This window comes from Heloderma suspectum, chromosome 1 (genome assembly GCF_057233095.1).
Source record: "Heloderma suspectum isolate Gila_16-S chromosome 1, 16-S_ref, whole genome shotgun sequence".
Lineage (NCBI taxonomy): Eukaryota > Metazoa > Chordata > Lepidosauria > Squamata > Helodermatidae > Heloderma > Heloderma suspectum.
In genome coordinates, this window is record NC_139458.1 from 303,897,823 (window position 1) to 303,919,367 (window position 21,545).

The 21,545-nt window shown below is 42.6% G+C and overlaps 1 protein-coding gene across 1 annotated transcript in view; it reads right to left on the minus strand.

Moving 5' to 3' along the window:
- The window catches only part of ME1 (malic enzyme 1), a 206,036-nt gene that overhangs the window by 101,326 nt on the left and 83,165 nt on the right, over positions 1-21,545 (minus strand). Inside the window, exon 6 of the mRNA XM_084827011.1 lies at positions 8,245-8,348. Within this exon, the coding sequence (XP_084683137.1) occupies positions 8,245-8,348 (104 nt within the window). The remainder of the gene's footprint in view (positions 1-8,244; positions 8,349-21,545) is intronic.

The window sequence follows — 21,545 nt, forward strand, 5'->3', positions numbered from 1 at the left end:
ACCAGTTACCCAGACATTCAATCTGTTCTCAGTAACTATTTCTCTGCTTGCACTTTCAAAAACCACTATCCAGAGAGTATGTTAGGCACAGCACAAGTACAGCTAAATGTATAAAAAACCAAACATTACACAACTGCTTGGCCTGTTCACCCCAAGATGCACAGCTTGGGGATGTTAGACGTACTGGGAAATATGTTCTGTACATTTTCTTGCTGTGTTAGCCATTTTGCAAATTGCCATGTATGTTCCTCGTCATCCTTTTATGATAAATGCTCTCTTCGGTTGCTAAAGGATATATAAAAGACTAAAAACAACACATAACTTAGTTCTTTGAGAGATGCAGGAAACAACTGAAAAACCTAATCCTGTGAGTCAGAAATAATAATGTGACATATTACAGTTGCTGTAATGGAAAACAAATTTTATATACCACTGGTTGTGCTCAATTCATAAAACAGTCCAAACTGATCTATTGTAAAAATCACCACCTACTCTTATTGTTAATCTAATGTTACTTTCTCCTTAACTATGACCAACTCTCACATTACCATTTAGAGTCTATGCTGCAACAAACTGTTCTCATGAGGTGATTCTATCACAACAGTTTCACATAGTGAATACTTCATTGAAATAGAAAAGGTAGAGTTCTATGGGACCTAAAATACTAATAATCTGTTACAGCTCTCATAAACTTTCATAAACAGAAACCTACTTTATCAGATGGATGAAATGGACAGAGGTATCTTTGCAATCCCGAGTATATACAGGACTAGATTTCTAAAGCAGTCCCCTGATGAAGTCAGTTTTAACAGACATTAAATTTTACTTTGGACTTTTACATAAGTTTGTCCCATTCATGAATTCTCTTCATACTCTTGATGGCTAAGTAGACAAGAGTATAGACTCTTTTCACTGGTGATTATAATCACAGGACTAACTTGTAGGAGAATTTCCAGAATAAAAATATGTATATGAGACCAGTGGTAACCATGAATCCAAAATGGGCCAAAGTCTGATTAAACTAAGAATCTAGAATTTAATAGTATTTAAATGTTGCTATTGAAGTTGCTGTGCGGCCCAACCATTCCTTCATGATTTCCAGTAAGAGTCACGTTTACCTGATTTCTTGCCAATATATTCCTTTGCCAAAGGAAAAGACTGTGCCAAATGAATAAATTAATGGCAAGTTCTGTAATATACTAATGAAATGTTAAACAAAACCATCATTCTAAAATCTGACCATTTTTATTTAACTTATGGCTATAAGGGATATGCTTGCCCTTAAGCAAAAATAAAGAAATCCGAACTATACACTTCCCCTTCAGTTCAATAATATAGCAGATGAAGATGTTAAGCTTAAGCATTCCAGATACCATTGAGGAAGACCACTGCAAAGGGATGAACAATTTGATCAGCTCATGTGTATCAAATCTTCAAATATGTCACTGCAACCAAAAGGCTAACATGTTATTTTAAAAAACAAAAACTAAATTTCTGACAAGAACTTTGGGGCCCAAGCTAGAGTCTTACAAAGAAACTAACTGGCTGTCATAGTGATCTGTGAAATCCCATGCCTATCATGTGTTTGTGCCCTGTTCCTAAACCCTGACACTTAAACAGATCCCACCCCAAGATTACTCTTACATGGGATTTGCACTGACACTTGGTAATTTAACTAAACCTTTTGAAGCCAGCCATGGCTCAGAGTTCACCTTAGAACTGGGCAATCAGAGGCAGTTGCCAAGGGCAACACTTTTTGCTGCAACAAATCAGGAACATCAGATGGCCAAAAGGATGGAATCCTGGAAACAGGTGAAGAATGGTAGTGCTAGTAAAAGAGGCCTGCAAGGAAGCCAGTGAGCAGCATTCAGTGTAAGTTGGCTGGCTGAGCAGTACTAACCTGTCAAGTCTAGAAACTAGGTATCATTGAAAGGTTAAAAAAGAAGAACTATCTGTACTTCTGCTGTAGAAATGAGGCCCATGTGGTTAGGGTGAGTGAATTGGTGATGAAGTGAGTTGTGCATTAGAGACATTTTTAAACTTTGCCTAAGGTTGGGTCTCCTATAGCTTGTAGTAGAGCAGCTCAGCCCATACTTGATCATCCTTTATGTCAAGTCCAATGATCAATAAGAACTAATTTAATTACTGTGAATTTAATCTGCACACAAATGTATGTCACATAATCTGCTGCACGAATGGAAACCAGCACCTTTATCTTTCATCAGAGTCCATAAAGCTGAGGGGAATATGGTTTTGCACTGGTGGCAGGCAGATAACACCAGCACAACTGAAGTTTGAACACTCAAACCACATGTTAAAATGTGAACTCAGATGTGAAAGAGTAATAATGCAATTCAGTAATTCAAAAGTAGTACAACAATCCCACTAAAGCAAGGGGTGAGCAACTTTGGAGATTCTGGGGGCCAATTTCCACCTCCGGGAAGCCACCAGGAGCCATACCCTCTGGCCACTATCAGGAGCGCCATTGAATTTTATCAGCAATTTGGCAGCAAGAAAAAAGGTGCATTTTCTCTTTAAAACAAGGTGCATGAGGTGCATGCATCTTCTTTTAATAGAAAATTGTGCTCTGAAAGCTATGAGGGAGTGGAATTTTGCATTAAAACAAGGCATGCTCTCCACATGCACCTTGTTTTAAAATGAAGTGGGGGCAGGGCAGCGCTGCCAAAATTTGGCGGTGCAGCAGCAGTCGTCTGGAGACTGCAGGGGCCGCAAAAAAGGACAAGGGACGCACCCCTCCACTAAACAAAAGGCATATGAAAGTAGGCATGTATCAATATCAAGTGAGGGCAAACGCACATGTTACACACAGTCACAAGCAACTTTCTCCAACCTTTTCTTTCTCCAACATAATTCTAAAAATAAAAGCAAAATCGAAACAGAAAGCAGCTTCTAAGACACCAAGTTTCATGGAGGAATGGAAGGGGAAGGGCTATTCAACCCTTTCCCTTCTGAATTATTTGCCATTCAAATAACCTCCCACCCCCACTCTTTTTCATCCTGGAGGCTTTCTGTTTCAAAGAAGAAAACGTTGGAGAAAAGATGCACATGGCTGCATATGATGTATTTTGGCCCTGATTCCAGGGAAGCAAAGTAGATAAACTTTAACTATCAAAGTCTAGGAAGTCTGGCTACGTTGATGATTGGGCTATAGCCACACAACATAAATCCTTTGAAACAACTGAAGATGTCCTCACTTCCGATCTAGACATACTGGATAAATATTTCTGTAAATTGAGGTTACAGCCCAATCCAACACAGACGGAAGTAACATGCTTCCACCTTTGTAATAGATCAGCAGGCAGAGAGCTCAATGTTCAATTTAAGGGAAACCGGCTCAATCGCAACATGCATCCCAAATATCTTGGGGTCACATTGGATAGGACACTTTCCTATAAAGAACACTTGATGAAGACTTCTGCCAAACTGAGAAGTAGAAGTAACATTCTACACAAACTATGCGGCACTAGCTGGGGCTCGACAGCGGATACGCTAAGAACGACCACACTCAGTCTGGTTTACTCAGCAGCAGCGTACTGTGCCCCAGTGTGGCTTAATAGTCCGCACACGAGAAAGATCGATACACAACTGCATGAGTCAATGCGTATTGTTAGTGGGACAATACGATCCACTCCCACATACTGGTTGCCTGTTTTGAGCCATATATCACCTCCGGATGTAAGAAGAAAGAGCAAGAAATTCTTCAAGAATATCGGAAGATTATTGACAATCTCCAGCTACCAATATTAAATGACGTAACCTACCTGGAGCGAAACAGGTTAAGATTGAGACATCCAGCCATTTCTACTGCTAAAGCTCTTCTAGAAGATGATTTCAATATCCACAACACGTGGAAACAACATTGGCTAGGAAATTGCCCTCCACAATGCCGAAGCTTGCCCTGCATCTTGGAAAAACCACCTGGATTTGACCAGCCCCATGCGATATGGACAACCTTGAACCGAATTCACACGGGTCATTGTAGATGTGCAGATGCCTTTTATAAATGGGGCAAAACAACATCATCAAATTGTGATCATGGGGCTGAAAAACAAACTATCCAACATATAGTGACAGAGTGTCAAAACCGAGCCTACAATGGAGACTTTGCTGATTTCTTGGTTGTGACAACAGAAGTAAAAAACTCTATCTGTAACCTAGACGTACGTTTGTAATATTCCTGTCTATATTTTATATTTTACATTTCATATTTATTATGCTCTATGTTTTTATTGCAATGTGATGTAAATGTGCCATACGATAGATAAATAAATAAATACAGACAGACAGACAGACAGACAGACCGACTATCATATTTTATTTTGTGCAGTCCTGCTTATAACAACATTACATTTTTGTCCTCTTTTTCATGTGGAAAGAATAGATACAATAAAAGAGATGTTGCATACTCAGAAAATTAGAATCTAAACTTGTGACCAATTTATGATGTTGCTTCCAGGCTCCACAGTAAATGCCACAGTGTAAGACCACCTTTAAGCTTAGGTCATCTGCTTGGAATTTTTTGAATCCTGACAGTTAAGCATGAACTTACTGTGCACTAAGCATTCCAGGTCAGAAATCAAAAGAAAGAAAGAAAGAAAGAAAGAAAGAAAGAAAGAAAGAAAGAGAAAGATTTTACTTTCACAGAGCACATTCTTGCTTAAGCCATTTGGTTTTGACAAAATGTGCCTATAAAGACTATACACTTTATGTTTAAGGCACGATATCATGTTGAGATTGGAAATCAATAATCCTGCCTCAAAGTGAAAGAAAGATAAACGTTTCTTCTAGATGGCTTTCATGTCTCCTTTAGCCTTTATCTGTATATGAAAACAAATAATTTTTCCCTTCTAAAAATAAGTCTTTCATACTAGTGAAAAAGTACAACAATCATGATCCTTTAGCAACTTCATTTCACCATTTTAATTTTTGTCAGATCAGTGAGGTATATTTTCCACTGTGGGTTGATTTACACCTGCATGTTAATCACTATGGTCCTCTTCTCATGCTCCAGTCCATATATTCAATCAATATATGAAGTTGAGTGAGATTGTGTCCTCAGGCTCACCCCTGGCCTCTGTTGTCAACTGGCTCTGCCCCTGACCTCTGAGCACTGAGAAGAATATGAAAAGGGGCTCTGTATAACTATATATACAATTGGAAACCATGTAACCATAGCTCCTGTTTGTGAGTACAGACCAGACGCACACAGAACCCGTTATTATGTTCCGCCCAATATAAAAGGGGCCAGGAAGTGGCACCAGCAGGTGCAATCCTGCTCCACTCTATGCACTGATTGAATGCATGGACTGACTAAAGCATGACTGTGCATGCAGCAGCAGAGAACAGCAGCTACCACCACACACACACATTTCAATATCAACACAAACACAATGCTTTCCAATGGAGTCAGTTCAGACACTGAACTGTGGGTGTCTCTACACAAGCAATTTATTGCACACTCATGATTGGTCACTCATGGAAGTTTGCGGGTCCTTTACATGACATTGTCAACCTCAGGATGTCTCTCGCACTCTTTATCCCACTTTCAAAAAGATCAGAGATAAGCTAGTAATAAAAGTTAATGGCACCATACTGACAGTGTGTAATGTCGCGTAGTGGTATGAACTTACAAAGGAAAGACTTTCCTTGATTCAAACCATGTGTCTGCCATGTAAATGCTTGAACACATTTCTTGATCGGAGGAGGAGGGTAAAAAGCCTCCCTGAAACAAAGGGAGACGGATCTGATCTCCCACCCCACCAAGCTCAAAATCAATGTCCTTTGTTGATTCAAAGCAACTGATTAAGTTCAATGGGGCTTACTCCCAAGTAAGTGTGCCGAGGGTTGCAAACTTACAGCGTGATCTTATGTCTACTCAGAAGTAAATCCATTCAGTTCAATGGGCCTTAATCCCAAGTAAGTGTGCCTAGGATTGCAGATTTACAGCACAATCTTACACCTACTCAGAAGTAAGTTGTAGCTTTCCTGGAGGCTGCGAGGAAACAGTACAGCACAAGGTTAGCAATGAAAACAAGACTCCTCTACCCCCCCAGCCCAGCTCCTTTGCACACATGCCGGTGAGGGAGGGAGGCGTTCCCTCAATTCAAACCACATGTCTGCTCTGTAAAGGAGCCCAACATAACCCGCAAAGAAACCAAAAGCAGAAAATCCCGGTAAGGATGCAGGGTTTTTGCTTAATGTAGAGACACCCTGTGACTCATTAGTTGTACAGTAATGAATTAATGTACATGCATGTCTAAACCAGCCCTATACCAAAAGTATATACTGGCTTAGAACATTAATTAGTTTGCTCTCAATTCAATATATATGCATAACTGCAATAATGAGAGTATCCAGCGCCAACTAAGCTGCACCAGCACTGTATGAGGCAAGTTTATCTTCCTATGTTGTTTGTCATTAACAATCGCCTTGCAACTGCTTACTGCAATGTATCAACTGTCTACATTTCGCTGAAGTAGTTGGCTCTAAGGTCGCTGCATAAATTATCTTCATTTCAGCCACCATCTAACTCTTGCCATGCCCCCTCTCTGTTGATACCTGTGTGACATAATAGTTTGGCACACCACTTCTAAGCTACATCTGGTAACCGTGTTAATACTAGGGATGGCAGAGAATTCCGCCAGATTCCAGTGAGGCTGGATTCTAAAGAGTCTAAAGAATCTGGCCCCCCGGAATCCGTGGCAGAACAGCCTCCTGCCCCCCCCCGCGGTATGCCCCGGGATGGAACTTACCTGAGGCGGATTCGGTGGTGGTTCCAGCAGTGGATTCGGCAGCGGCGGCTGGTCTCCTGGCTGGTCGCAGCCAGGCTGCTGCGGCTGCCACTGCCGTCCTTCCAGGCTGCTGTGATAGGCTATGTAAGAATTTACGTAGCCTATCATGGCATGCCCCCCCCCAAACGGCGTATGCAAATGGCGGCGGCTACGGCCGCCGCCATTTGCGTTCCCTATTTTTTGCCATTCTAGCCTACGTAAATATTTACGTAGGCAATTACGGCGAAAAAAAGGGAACCGCAAATAGCGCCCACTACACTATTTGCGGTTCTTTTTTTTCACCGTAATTGCCTATGTAAATATTTACGTAGGCTAGAACGGCGAAAAATAGGGAACGCAAATGGCGGCCACCGTAGCCTCCGCCATTTGAGTATGCCATTTTGGGGGGGGGGCATGCCATGATAGGCTATGTAAATTCTTACGTAGCCTATCATGGCAGCCTGGAAGGACACAAATGGCGGCCGCTACGGCAGCCACCATTTGCATCCGCAGCAGCCCGGAACTCCGGCTGCGGACGGCCCTGGCCGGCTGCTCCGCGGAGCCGCCGCAGAGCAGAGCCAGCCGGGCAGGATTCCGGGGGGGGGGGGGGAAGAACCGGATCGCCTCCCCCCCCGTCGAGGATTCTGGGGAGAGGGACAGAGCGCCTCCCCCCCCCCAGCGGATGCCCCAACCAGAACAGGTAAGGGATTCGTACATCCCTAGTTAATACAGTAGTACTGATCCCACCTCCTGAAACTGCTTATTGTTCTAGACCGTTTCACAGCACTGCTACAGCAGTCCTTTGCCTACATCACATCTTACAAAAGACCAACTAGAACGGATTTCCATGTAGTTCATAGGCAACCTGTATCTAGATCATAACATGTGATGACGGTACATGAGAGATATTTTGCTGTGTGTACATGCAAGTGAAGATGTGATCAGCCATGACTTCCCTAGTGCAGGTACCCCATATTTCTACACAATGGAAAAGCTAACATGTACAACCATCACACATATGGTTTCCCTGAAACTGGCAACAAGTGAGATGCCCCTTATTTGCTTGTTCAGTATTTCATAAGATGTGGTCATTAGACATAATAAGCAAGTCTCCAAGTACTGTAGCAATGGAATTTACCATAAAGGCTGCCTCATCTCATTCTGGTTTCCTTCAATATAAATTAAATATTTTTAAAACAGAGATTTTTCCTAATATAATAAGAACCGTCATCCCCCCCGCCCCACTTTCCTGTTATTCTACAGAAGTAAATCCACAGCAGCTCAACATTATAAACAAATGAGCTCCAAGTAACAACTACATTTTATAACAATTAAAAAAACTGCAAAAAAGAAAACATGCATCTCTTCTTAGTTAGTACTTCTTTGTTCCCTCTAAGTAAAGTGAAATTCAGGGACATTCTACAGTGTAAACTGCACAAATAAAAGTGTTTACCGGGAAGTCACAGCTTGCATAAATTCATCTAGAAGGTCATCATAAGCTTGGCCTCTGACTCGTTTATGTTTCAGCCCAATGTATAAAGGATCTCTTAGCAACTCCTGTTAAAAAAGAAATGAAAAAAAAATAAGGTCATCATATTGGACAAGTTATCATTTAGCTCAGTCAAACCCAAAGAGAAGCATGCGTATATCTACCCTGGAGATTTAAACTGATTTATACATACGCTCTCTCTCTCCCAAGTAACCCTGGGGAGGTGGGGGATCTCTAACAGAGAATTCTCAGCACCCTCGTCAAACTCCAAATCCCAGGATTATTTGTGGGAAACTGTTACAGTTAAAGTAATATAAAACTGATATAGGTTGTAGTGTAGATATGCCTGGAGAATGACAGTGATGATAGATTTGAGTATAAACAGGATTAAAAATATGTAGATTTAACCAAGCTAAGATAAAATTGCTGAAAGCATTCTGTGCGGGATCCTTTTTCGTAATTCCTAAATGAAGAAGTAAAAGTTGAATCCACAGAGCTATAAAATCAAATGTTGTAAAACATAAACGCCTTTCCAATTGTGATGGAAAAGTGAAAAAAGGCAAGATGAAATTACAGAGTAGATACTACATTCTTTTTTTAGCATAAATGTTGGCTTTGAATTTCAGTTGTCAAATCATACATTATAATTTACAAATCCAAATATATGCAGTACCCATTTCAACAACAGAAGTTAAGCAAGCACATCCATCCCCACATAAAAACATAAAGTTTTATGCGTCAGAATGTTCAGCAAAATGTATTTCAAGAAGCTGATATATTTTCCAGTTTGGAATTTTTCTTGTTATTTAAGTCTAAGCTACTAATAAGTACAGATTCATCCTAAAATCATCTCAAATGCTCTCATTCAACTTGATGAAACCATTTGCGTACGCGCTTTTTTTTTTAAACCCAGACGTGATAGGCTACGTAAGTCTTCACGTAGCCTATCATGTCTATGGGTGGGGGGGAACAGACTGCAAATGGCGGTGGCGGCGGCCGGTCGGAAGACCAGCCGCCGCCGCCACCAAAGCCACCGCTGGAGCTGCTGCCGTCTGGAACATCCGCCCCAGGTAATTCTCGTGCCGGGGGGATCCACGGGGGGGAGGGGGGATGGCAGGCCGTTCCGCCATGGATTTCGGGGGGCCGGATGCACTGGCATTCGGCCTCACCGAGATCCGTGGCGGAATTCTCTGACATCCCTAGCTAGGAGTGGGCGTGAATGGTGGATGGCTGTGTTGGAAGGGAATGCCAAGTGTTCCCCTTGAATGCAAACTGGCAGTATGGGGATGGGACCAAGTTGGCTGGGGCTTTTCCATATGAGAGGGGGGCAGAGGCAAAAGGAGGGCATTTCGTGCCTGCTTGCTCACCGTCCTCTCTGAATTTTGGGGGGTGAGAGGGATGGTGCTGGTCTCCAACCCTTTATTTTTCTGTGTTGGGAGGTGAGGTGCTTGTCCTCTGTGCCCTTCTGTTTGTTTGTTTGTTAGGGGTGGGTGGGTAAAGCAATGGAATTCCAGCACATACACTCATCTGCCTGTGTTGCTTTATCTCCAGGCTATTGTGTTTGAGGTGGTGGTGATGCAAGGGCATTTCCCATTCTCCCCCATGCCCACCTGCCTTGTGTTTGTTGTGGCACTTTGGATGTTGTTTGGTGCATGTGGGGAGCACGTGCAAAGTTAAGGCTTTTGCCATGTACTCACTCACACACATGTGCTATTTTTGTTCATTGTGTGTGCTAGATTTCTAGGCTCGCTGGCTGCCCCACCCAGTCCCGTTTGTTTGTTTTTTGTGGTGGATGGTGGCATAGGCCTTTTATGGGGGAGGCCAGAGCCTTTCCCTGCTTGCTTGCCCACCGACTCCTTTCTGACCTGACCCCCCAGTGGCCATTTTGTGAGTAGGCACACACCCCACTGTAGCCATTTTGTGAGTGGCCATGCCTCCTCCATGGCAGCCATTTTGTCACTGCTGCCCATGGCACTTTGTCAGGTTTCCAAATGTGCCCACAGGCCAAAAAAGGTAGGGGACCCCTGATATACTGAATATCCCTTGTAACATACAGTAACATTGAAAACTACACACATTAGTGAGAAGTGTAGCTTTCTTTTTAGTTTAAATTAGTTTATATTCTGTTTCACAAAGTAGCCATTCTGAGAATGCTACTTGAACATTTAATACAAGATATTTATTGCATATTTTCCAATAGAAAATAGCATAGCACTAAGCAACTCTCTCTCTCCCTGCCCGAAGGACACACACAGCATGAACACAGTTTGTTAATATTCCCTTTTTGAAACTTTCAGAGACATCAGATAAACTTCTGGCAAAATCAGTACTAGGTAAATGAGAATAGGCCTGCCTGCTATGATTATTAATACTTGTGCTGATGTTCCCAAGCCCAAGCCATTTTTAAAACAAAATCTTCATTTTCGAGCATAGGAAACATTCTAAAACCACATTCTAAAAGGTCTAAAAACTTTCTTTATAAAGGTTTGGCAAAACCAGCACACACTGGCAGACTGCTAAGCTTGTTTCTGCGAATATCATGAAAAATTATACTTTCCTTTGTTCTCTACTTGCATGGCGGTCACCTTTCCAGACACAGGCACATAGCTGATTAATGATGTATTCAGATTGTCTGTCTTCTCCCCCACTGTGCTGGGAATTTACTCTAAGTAAGTTTGTTTGTTTGTTTGTTTAAAGCACGTTACCTGCTGGAAGCAAAGTCAGTCCCATTGTCAGGAGCGCCCTAGCTGCCTCTTGCAGTCCCCTCCAATAGCCAACTCAGGACACAGACAATGAGGATTCTTTCCAAGGCTTTATTCCTTTATTTCTTTATGACTCGTACAGATACTAATCACTAGCGACTAAGCAAGGAACTGCACTGGGGAAAGATAGCAGAGTAGCCTAAGCTCCAGGTAGGGCAGTTGGTCCCCGTTTGAAGGAGAACCACGGGAAGACCCTGAACTTATGGGCTAGGGAGAGATCCTCCCTCTTTCCCTTGGGTCCTCGGGATGCGACCATTGTTTGAGCGCCAAATGAGTGGGGATTCTCCTTTTGGCGCCCTCCATCTGTCGTCGCTCCCTGCATCGGCGTCAAGCGTAGGGATGGACGAAAGGGACTTACCTCGTCCCGCAGCTTGCTTCGCGGTGGGGGGGAGGCACTTTGGTTCTCCCCCCGAAGTTCAGGCGAGGTGGGGGAGGCGCCCCGCCTCGCCCGGCCGAAATTCAGGCCGGGGGGGAGGTGCCCCATCCCTTGCCAGCGAAATTTAGGACGGGTAGGAGCGCCCCGTCTACCCGGCCACGAAAAAAAAAGTAAAAAAAAAAAACAAAACACACACACACCCGTGATAGGCTACGTAACGATTTACGTAGCCTATCATGGCTAGATTTCCACAGTCAGCCGTGATAGGCTATGTAAATCGTCACGTAGCCTATCACGGGTGACTTTGGGGAAAAAAAAAAAAAAGCGCATACGCAAATGGCAGCTCCCATGGGGACCGCCATTTGCGTTCCTTATTTTGGCACGTCTAGTCTACGTAAAGATTTACGTAGACTACGGCGAAAATAAGGGCAACGCAAATAGCGTTCCCTTATTTTCGCCGTAGTCTACGTAAATGTTTACGTAGACTAGACGTGCCAAAATAAGGAACGCAAATGGCAGCGCCCCATGGGAGCCGCCATTTGCGTACGTGCTTTTTTTTTTCAAAGTCACCCGTGATAGGCTATGTGACGATTTACGTAGCCTATCACGGCTGACTTTGGAAATCTAGCCGTGATAGCCTACGTAAATCGTTACGTAGCCTATCACGGGTGTTTTTGGGTTTTTTTACTTTACTTTTTTTTTTTGCAATGGCGCCGGCGACAGCCGGTCAGGAGACCGGCCGCCGCCCCCGCCCCCGATGAAATGCCGCCAAAACGCCGCTGGGACCCGCCGCCGAGAGGGACATTCACCAAAGGTAAGTCCCATCCCGGGGGGGGGGGCGGGGAGCCGGCGGAGAATTTCCCCAACACTTTCGGGGGGCCGAATGCGTCGGCACTTGCCCTCCCGAAGATTCGTGGAGAAATTCTCCGCCAACCCTAGTCAAACGTCCAGCAAGCCCCCCTCCAGCGCTCTCTTGCTGCCAGGGTCATTATCTATCCCAGGAATGCTGGCAGGAGGGATCTCTGCCAGCTGCTGTGCTTGTGAGAGATGAGCGAGCTCCTCTCCCATGGATTGCTGTTCTTCCTCAGAATCAGAACTGCTCTGAGGCTCTATGGGCTCAGTTTCCACCCTGACACCCATCTCTAATCCTGACATCACTATTGGTCAGCATCACAGAGTGGGAAATCATCCTTTCCCCCAATCTGACAATACTTCCCTACTTAAGGCAGGACAAAAAGTTAAGTAATTTGTCTGCCTCTGAGTGGCCCTAGGTGGATCATGCTTCCTACCTCCTCAGTCCTAATTTTTCACACATGTCATGGAACAGCCTTGCCTCCTAGCTCCCAAGACAATTCCAGCCCCTTACAATGGGTCTGAGTGTTAGAAAATAAATAAATATTTTCTAGCACACAGACCGATTGTAAAGGGATGGAATTTTCTTGGGAGCTGGGAGGCAAGGCTGTTCCATGACGTGTGAATAATTACAACTGAGGAGGTAGGCAGCATGATCCACCTAGGGCCACTCAAAGGCAAATGAAGACAAATGACTTAACTTTCTGCCACAGGTAAGCCAAAGTTTGGGGATCAGCCAAATCTGTTTACATTATTTTATTTTCCCTGTCCAGAATTCTGTAATTGATAGTCTGTTTTCCAACATAAATCAACTACTATTGTTTAAATACTACCTATGTATCTTGGCTGTTTCTACGTATGCTCCATGTTTCTTTAGGATTTATATATCACCACTGTGTACACTATGAAGAGACTATAAAGAAAATGATAGATGGCCCAAAAGAAGTCAGATGGCCTCAAGAATCAAACGTCTTTAGTCAAAGTCGTTAATTAGCCTACTGTGTGTTTTTGCATATCTCCTGGTTAACTAACAGATGTGAAGATGCAGTGAAAACTACAGAATATAAGTGGAATTGGATTCTGCTCTTCTTATAGCTACCAAAGTAGTGAATACTTCTTGCATTGTGCAGCTATTCCATCTTTTCTTTGTTAATGGATTTTTTTCTGGTAAGAAAAAAGATAGAAGCAGCAGTGGGAAAACACAGGAGGATTACAAATCAAATATGCCATCATCTAGACGCCCCATAAAATTTTGTGAATGAGGCAGTGCAATTACACAATAAAAGCCTCATCTGAAAGCATCCTTAGAGCTGTTCTTAGGGCTCCTTCACACAGAGCTTTTATCCTGCTATTGAGATTGCTCAGTCACAGACGTTTGTGAGTCCTTTTCATGATGTTGTTAACCTCCAGGGCACATCTAGAGGTATTCCCTGGTTATTCCGTCTAAAATAGATCCAGAACTAATAAACCATTTTTTAAACTTGGAATGTAACGTGATTAAAACAGCCACTAGATGGCGCTGTTTCATGGAGTTCTATCAGACCTTGAAAATTAAAAGCTTCCGTTCTCAGCAATCACGTACGTGGTCACTGTCTGAGAGCACACAATAAATGTGGAAAGGTTCCAGAACGGGAGGACTGCAGGGGTTTTCTTTAGTGTAAAGGCAGCCTTAACATACTGAATTTCCACTAATTAGGCGGGTTGCTTCCTTTATGGACTTCAACTAGTAGAAAAATTCACATGTGTTTTCCAAAGTGTCTTTTGAGCCATGGGATAGTGATTTTTTCTGGAAATCAGATCCTTTTACCAGAGTCATAAGAGTCTTGATTGTGCCTGTTTCAGAAAATGACCAAGAAGATTATCAAAGTTCAGTCAGCTTAAGAAGGCACAATTAATGCACATTGTCCCAGTTTGCTATCTCTACATTCATGGCAATATCTATTGCTATAGTCAGTACTATAGGTTCTTCATTTTTTTAGTTTTCTAGAGCTTATAAATTTGCTTGTCAAAGAGCTAAAGCTGCAGCCAGATAGCAGCTACTATTTCAGATTGAGACTTTGGGCTAGCTAAAACAAAGGCACTCTATCTATTGTTCTTGTCTAAAGTTGAACAACTGAAAATATATGATGTGCTTTGAACTGAAACACACAGACGGTTTGGCCAATGAATCTTGATAGTAGTAACCAGAGCCAAGCATTGTCAAAATATTCTTTTTCCTCAGAACCAACAAGTATGCTCTCTCTCTCTGTATCTCTCTCTAGAGAGGGGCGGGGGGGGGGAATGTGTTTTGAGGAACAAGATGGCAGTTGAGACAATCCCCTGGTGAATATTCTATCTTCCCCTCTGTACCAGATAGACTTCCTAGTCTCCTTCTTCCCATGAATACAGCCAGGACAGGACAGTTATGTCACTGCAAATCTTCTGCTCTGAAGAAAAAAAAAAAAAAACTCAGAACATTTATTTCTTTTCCATGCATCACAATCCTATTGGTTACAAAAGCTTCTCTAGCTTTTTTTTTTTGCTAAAGCATAGGCTAGGAATAACTAACACAGAGAAAAAAAAGGAAGGACACTAAAACCAAGCTTCATAAACCTCCTTTAAAGCACTGAGGAAATGTACTCATTTAGTCACTAAAGCATTGACAACTTTCTGCTTTCAGACTCTTAAAGCTATATTTATAAACATTTAGTGAATAACGGTCCCATTGATTTTAGTGGTACAAATCCTAAATGGTTTTTGTAACCAATAGGATTGTGAGTGCGTGTTTCAGGATAGCCAACTTACAATCCAGCTAGGGCTCCTGGAAGGTATAAATAGTTTGATAAGTACTTGAATTTAGTAGTGGTGGCCTTCCAGCATTTACTGTACATTGCCTGCAAAGTATTGCCAAAGTAACTGAAGTAACAGGAGTACTCTTGTTGTTTCTGTGCAACACCTGAGAACACAAGTTCCCTTTGAATCTTCTCATGAAAGCTGCCAATATGTTTCAGTGTTGTGTTGATGTGAAGCAAACCCTTTCCAACAACCATTCAAAGCTGTAGCGCAGCACAGGCACCACTCCCAAATCTCCACACCCTTCCATCTGCACAGCCAAAGTTATATCACTTTGCTCAGTACTTAATATAGGGTTGGTACTCAAAATCTGAGTTTCAACTCACCAAAATCTAAACATGCTTGGTGAATGCTAAATGTTTCTGAACAGGCATATTCCATTCACAGTTTTGCTATAAATATGAAACACAATTTTGCTATAAATATGAAACAATGAAGTGTACATCTGTTGGACTGTTTGTAATTAAGCATGCATATAGGGAGCATCCAGGTTTCTGTGCACATTTTGGTCTACTACACAGTGCAGATTGGACTCTTCCCACCATACCCTCTGGTACCAGGCACAGCAGAGAGGTCCTTATCCACACCAGAGGCCCAAGATGCTCCCATGCACACATGCTTCACCCAGAGTTGTCCCACTTACAGAGCACAATCTGGGCCTTCCCCACTACTACATGACCCCTCATTGGGACAGAGCTGTCAGGGAAGGCCTAATCTATAGATGTCAGGGTTGGATCTGAGCCCATAGAGTCCCAAAGCAGCTCTGATTCTGAGAAAGAGATACAATCCATGGAAGAGGAACCCGCTCATTTTTCAGAGGTACAGCTGGAGGGAGAGCCCCCCCTGCTCACATTCCTGGGAGTGACAGTGACCCTGGTATGGAGAGGGAAGGACAACCTGAGCTTCTAGACGCGAGGTGCAGGCACAGAGACAAGCGAGAGGTGGCGGGCGCCGAGAGGAGGCACGACAACAACAGCTGCGCCCCGAGGCCCCACAGGAAAGGGGGAGAACTCCCCTCCTACTCCTTAAGTTCAGAGACTTGCCACGCTTTTCTCCAAACAGAGACCAACTGCTGTCCTAAATCTTAGTATCCCCTGGTAGGCTGCTCCTTTATATTTCCACTTATTCTCAGGCAATTCGCATCTGTAAGCTGAATTAAATTGAATGGAAATAAAGCCTTGGAAAGGAGCCCTTTTGTGTTGGGGCGTGTTGATTCTGGCTTCTTGAGGATTTCAGAAGGCAGCAGGGGCATTCCTGACAGCATCATCGAGACTACAAGCATCAGCCCAGGACAGAAATGCCACCAGCTCATACCGTGGATGTTATCTAGGTACAAGATTTGGGGCTCACTCATCATTGTTTTGCCCAGATGACCAGATTCTTCATAGAGGAATTCACTTCTCAGGGTCAAGTGTTGGACAAAATTCATGGGTGTGCACATGTGTATGCACAAACACACACAGTTCCTCTACTCTAACTACTTTCCATGGACAGAGGAAAAAAGTACCTAACACAATAGAAAATGCTGAAATGCACAGCATTTTTTTCTTTTAATTGCACACTACTCACTTCTGTCATGACTACCTGGTGGCAAAGCAAGCCAAAAGTCGACTGGAAATGTGGATAAGAATTCTGAATCTGCCAGCCCTTCCTGTGTCCATTTTTCTGCTCAACGTGGCAGCCCCTAACCTACTTTTTCCCCTGTGTGTACAGGTATTCATTTCTTTGAGTAGGAAAAATTGATGGAGACGAAATATTGGCACCTTCCCTGGAACTCTCTTCCATGTTTGCACTTACCTTGCCTCACCACCTCTAATGTTAAGAATGACACTCGTGGGCAGCAGCTTTTGCACTCAGGCTGCTTGCCTGCCTGCTGCTACAGAGGTCACTGAATGTAGGAAACTTCAGCTACAATGCTGCTCTCCCCACTACATATTTGGCTGCTTTCATAAGGAGATTCAAAGGGAACTTACATTCTCAGGTCTTCCACAGAAACAAGAGCACTCAATGTTGCTTCAGTTACAGAGCGTATATGAGACAAGGAGTGAAGCTATAAGAAGCTCATTCTTGGACGTAGTTTAAGACAATGGTAAAATAATGTTAAATTACTTAAATTAAAAATAAATCTAAGCAAAATAGATGTTAAAGTGACAAGCTGATAACAACAGTCTGCAAAGTGAAGTTGGACTTTCTCTCAATACCTTGAGTTCGCACTAAGGAGGGGGTAAGGCATAAGCAGGCTCTCCCCTGCTGTTCTGTTGATTAAATTTGCATCTATAAGGCTGTTTTTTAGTCAAAATAAAAATGTCTGGGAAAAGTTACAGGGAACTAAGTACAACACTAGTTTAGTCCTGAATGGACAAACTATAGTTACATGTATCTCTCCAATTCCAAAGGTGGTGGCTGCACCAAGGTGATGTCCGTGAACTTATGAAGCTGAGTGCTGAGAGGATAGAAAATGAAAGGAAACTGTAATTCTAACCATAGTTTACCTGATGCACATTTGGAAGCTCAAACCATGCTTTTGGTTCTAAAACCATAGTTCGTGCAAATCATGATTTGGCATGGTATTTAAACATCTGAGGGAGCAATCCTATGGCCACTAGACACTGTCTAGAGGGCCATAGGATTTTTTGGTTTCTGGGAGACGAGGCTTCGACCTCGGTTCCCAGAACCTGTGATCCCCTCCCCCGCCCCCTTATAGCCACTGCGGTTCTCTCTGCACCAGCTATATCTTTGCGCTCAGAAACAGTGAAGAGACAGTGAAAAGTAGGCAGTCCCAGGGGAGGGGAGGAGACCATGGAAACTGTGTTACGTAGCTTCCTATGTGCCACACAGCCTCCCCTCCCCCACTCTGAAGCTCCCCAGCTAGACAGGCAAAATCAGCTGTCAAGCCAAAAATGCATTGGATAGTCATCAGCCTTCAAGTTCGGAGGCTGATGACTATCTCCATAGCACTGTACCCTTTAAATATGATTACTGTGTCCCATAATTTGTGCAAGTTCTCTTCCTTGAAGGAATAATTTTCTTTTGTCAATGTTGCCTTGAAATGGTGAGATCTATTACTATTCGACTTTTCCATCTAGAGATCTGCACTTTCAGTTATTTGCCCTTTTCTGTTTGATTACTTTTCATATGCCTTAGCAACAGTGCACTCTAAGTTACATTAGACTTACAGTAGTTGAGAAGTTGAAAGCTATGGATTCATAGAACATACTTTGATGCTTTTTTAAAAAAGGCAAACCAGAACTTGCTCAAAGACTGTTTTCAGCACTACATTTTTGCTCATAAAAGACTGGCTGTTATAGTAGAGTTCATGGAATTGATACATGCTCATGTTGTTTAATCTAGATTTACCACTAAGCTTCGAAGTTCCTGATACCCCTAAGCTAAAAGAAAAGTCAGAAATAAACATTTAATGCAGTGGTGAATATTTGAGTGCTCTTCCGAGAAGACTGCAATTTTATATGAAGTAAGAGATTAATAAATGTCAGGAAGAATTTGTAAAATCTTTGTCATTTTACTGAATATAATCTACTGCCAAATCATCAGTAAACAAAGTCCGTCAGTCAAAGGGCTTGTGTTACAATAAATAGCATTAGTATAGCATAGACAATGCAACTGAAAAATGAGGAAAACCTACTAACTTTTGTCACCATTCTGGCATGGTTGTACAGAATGTGCCAGGTCAACACATGCAGGAGAAACAGCTGGTAGAATAGACTGCACCTTCAGATTGTAGGTGAAGGGTTCTAGTTTTGACTACTCCTCCATGGCACCATCTATATGGCACCGCTTTGACCCCCCCCCATCGCATCTGGTCAGCAAGGCAGCTCCGAATTGCCATGCCCTGTGATACACTCGTGATGTACTGCGCGCTTCCCTAAGAGACTTCCTGTGCCCTCTCTTTTTTGCCATTATACTGAATTGTGCAGCTGTGCAGTCCCATGAGTGTAGGGGTGCAATACTTCAGTGGCTGTTTTATATTTCAGGGGCTCTGCTGTGTCTTTCTGACCCTGTTTTAGGTTAAAAATTTGGTGTTTTGTGCTCCTTCATTTCAACACCATCACTTTATCAGTTCCCCAGCCTGAGACTCTTGTGATGGTTCACACTCACAAGCGTTAGTGCTATGTGACTAGCCATCACTCTAAAATGGTGCCTGGAGCGATGTTGTTCCTTCCCCCAAGACCCTCCCCAGTCCTTGGGCACTGAGTCCAAAAGCAACCATTGCAAAGATACGAAGCTGCAAAAATGTGAGCAAGTGTGATTAAATAAGTGAAAAAGCCTCTCTGTGCCTCTGTAACTGCGCAGCTGCGAAGGGATGGGGGAATAAAGGGGCATCACAGAGTGACACAGGCACTATGCACGCCTACAACACGCCCACTGTAAGATGCAAAGTCAGTTCGGGGAAGGAACAGACAGCCCACAACTGAGGGGGAACCTGCAGCAAAACCAAAAAATCGCAGTAAAACGACTCCTTGGAACTCCACTTTTTCCAGGCAAAAACCACGGATGGTTGCGAAGTCGCAACTACATCATCTATCACGATGGACCTCGACTCGCACCCGCCCTGGAGTAAAAGCCCAGTGTAGATGGGGCCCATGTGTGTGGTGCTTTTTAAAAGCAGAAATAGGATGCTCCCACGGTTATTATTATTATTATCCCTTCGCTGCTCTGTTGGTTTTCTATTTGCAGTGAGTTTCTAATATAGGGGAGTTTTCACAATGTGGTAAGCCAGCTGGAAGTAGCACAGTGCATTCAACTCCCTCAGTGCTCTATTTTATTTATTTATTTATTTATTTATTTATTTATTTCATTTCTATACCGCCCAATAGCCGAAGCTCTCTGGGCGGTTCACAAAAATTAAAACCAAACAACACACAATAAAACAATTTAAAATATATAGAACATTAAAACCACAATATAACAATACAACCACAATAAAACCTAGCAGCAGTGCAGGAGTTTAAAATACAGATTGCTCTATCCCTTCATTGTGCTGCATATGTAGACTGGGCCACCATAATAATATGGTGCTACAGTACTTGAGAGCAGGTTTTGCACAGTGGCTAAAAAGCATGGTCTGGGAAACATCTGGTCCAAATATTATCCCAGCCATCAACATATTAGATGGGTTCAGCCATCAACATATTATATGGTTTCAACCTAGCCACTATTTTCCCAATTTCATCCCACCCACCCTATCTGCAAAATGAGAATATGAGAATACTAGTTTCCTTTACAGGGCTGTTGTATAGATCAGCAGACACAGAACTGTTATTGCTATATAAATGGCAAGTTTAAAAATATGAAAGTCTCCCACAATAATTATTCTTTGTATATTATTGTTTGTAGTCTTTGACTAATGCTGTTGTTTAAACAAAAACAGATATTTTGCATTTTTCTTTCATTCATATATCATACAAAGAGGTTGATTTTCAGTTGGAGTAAATGGCCTCATGTGCGAGGGTTAGTTAAAAGGATCTGCAATACATTCTTGCAGCTAAGCTAATGCAGATAAATTCTGAGAATGGGAATAAAGTACCAATAACATGAAAAAATTATATTGAGAATTGGAACCTATTTGTTGCATATTAGAATGAGCAGTTTAATTTGGAATGTACGGGATGACATTTTATTTTGATGTATTTTGGTATCTGCCCTTTGATTAAAAAAAAGAGCAAATACCGAAATTTTAAATACCTTTAAAATGGTGCAGCCGTGTGTGTGTGTGTGTGTGTAGAATGATGGCTAAAGTATTTTTATTGTATTTATTTTTACTGAATGTATGGTTTTTATACTATATCATGGTTTTTAACTGCTAACAGCCACTCTGAGTGGTGCATGGGCACTAGGAGGGCAGGATATAAATTTCTATATAAATAAAAATAAAATAAATAAATATAAAATTTTCAAATGGCAACTTAAGGAGGTACACTGAGCAGCTTAAAAAACTCAGAAGCTGTGTGTATCTGGTTCTTCGTTTTGGAGGCCCCTGCGATAGGTTCCTGCTCCCCATCCTCAGAAAACCACAGCGTCTGTGCATGGCAATGATCCAGTGACACCTCATACTACAGCTGCCTTCTGCTGTTTATCATTTTAAAGGCTTCTAAATACATAATGCCTTAGGCAGCCAGATCCACTCGCTCATTTAAGCACTTATTTGTGTTTAAACTGATTAACAGTCCTGACTGAAGACTTGTTGCACCCACAAATGAGTGCTTGGGAACTGGCATGCCCATCTGCAACTATACCAGCTGTGCTACCTCAATCATGAATGCAGACATGAAATCACAAGTATTTGGCATCAGGGTGCAAGTTCCACAATGCAAAGAAGAGCAGAGGGCTGTGTATTAGTGTGGCAATATTTGCAAGTGCTGCATTTGCCTGACTTCAGACATTTTAATAAATGGAGCATAGGAGGTTAGCCTGTAGGTACTCTA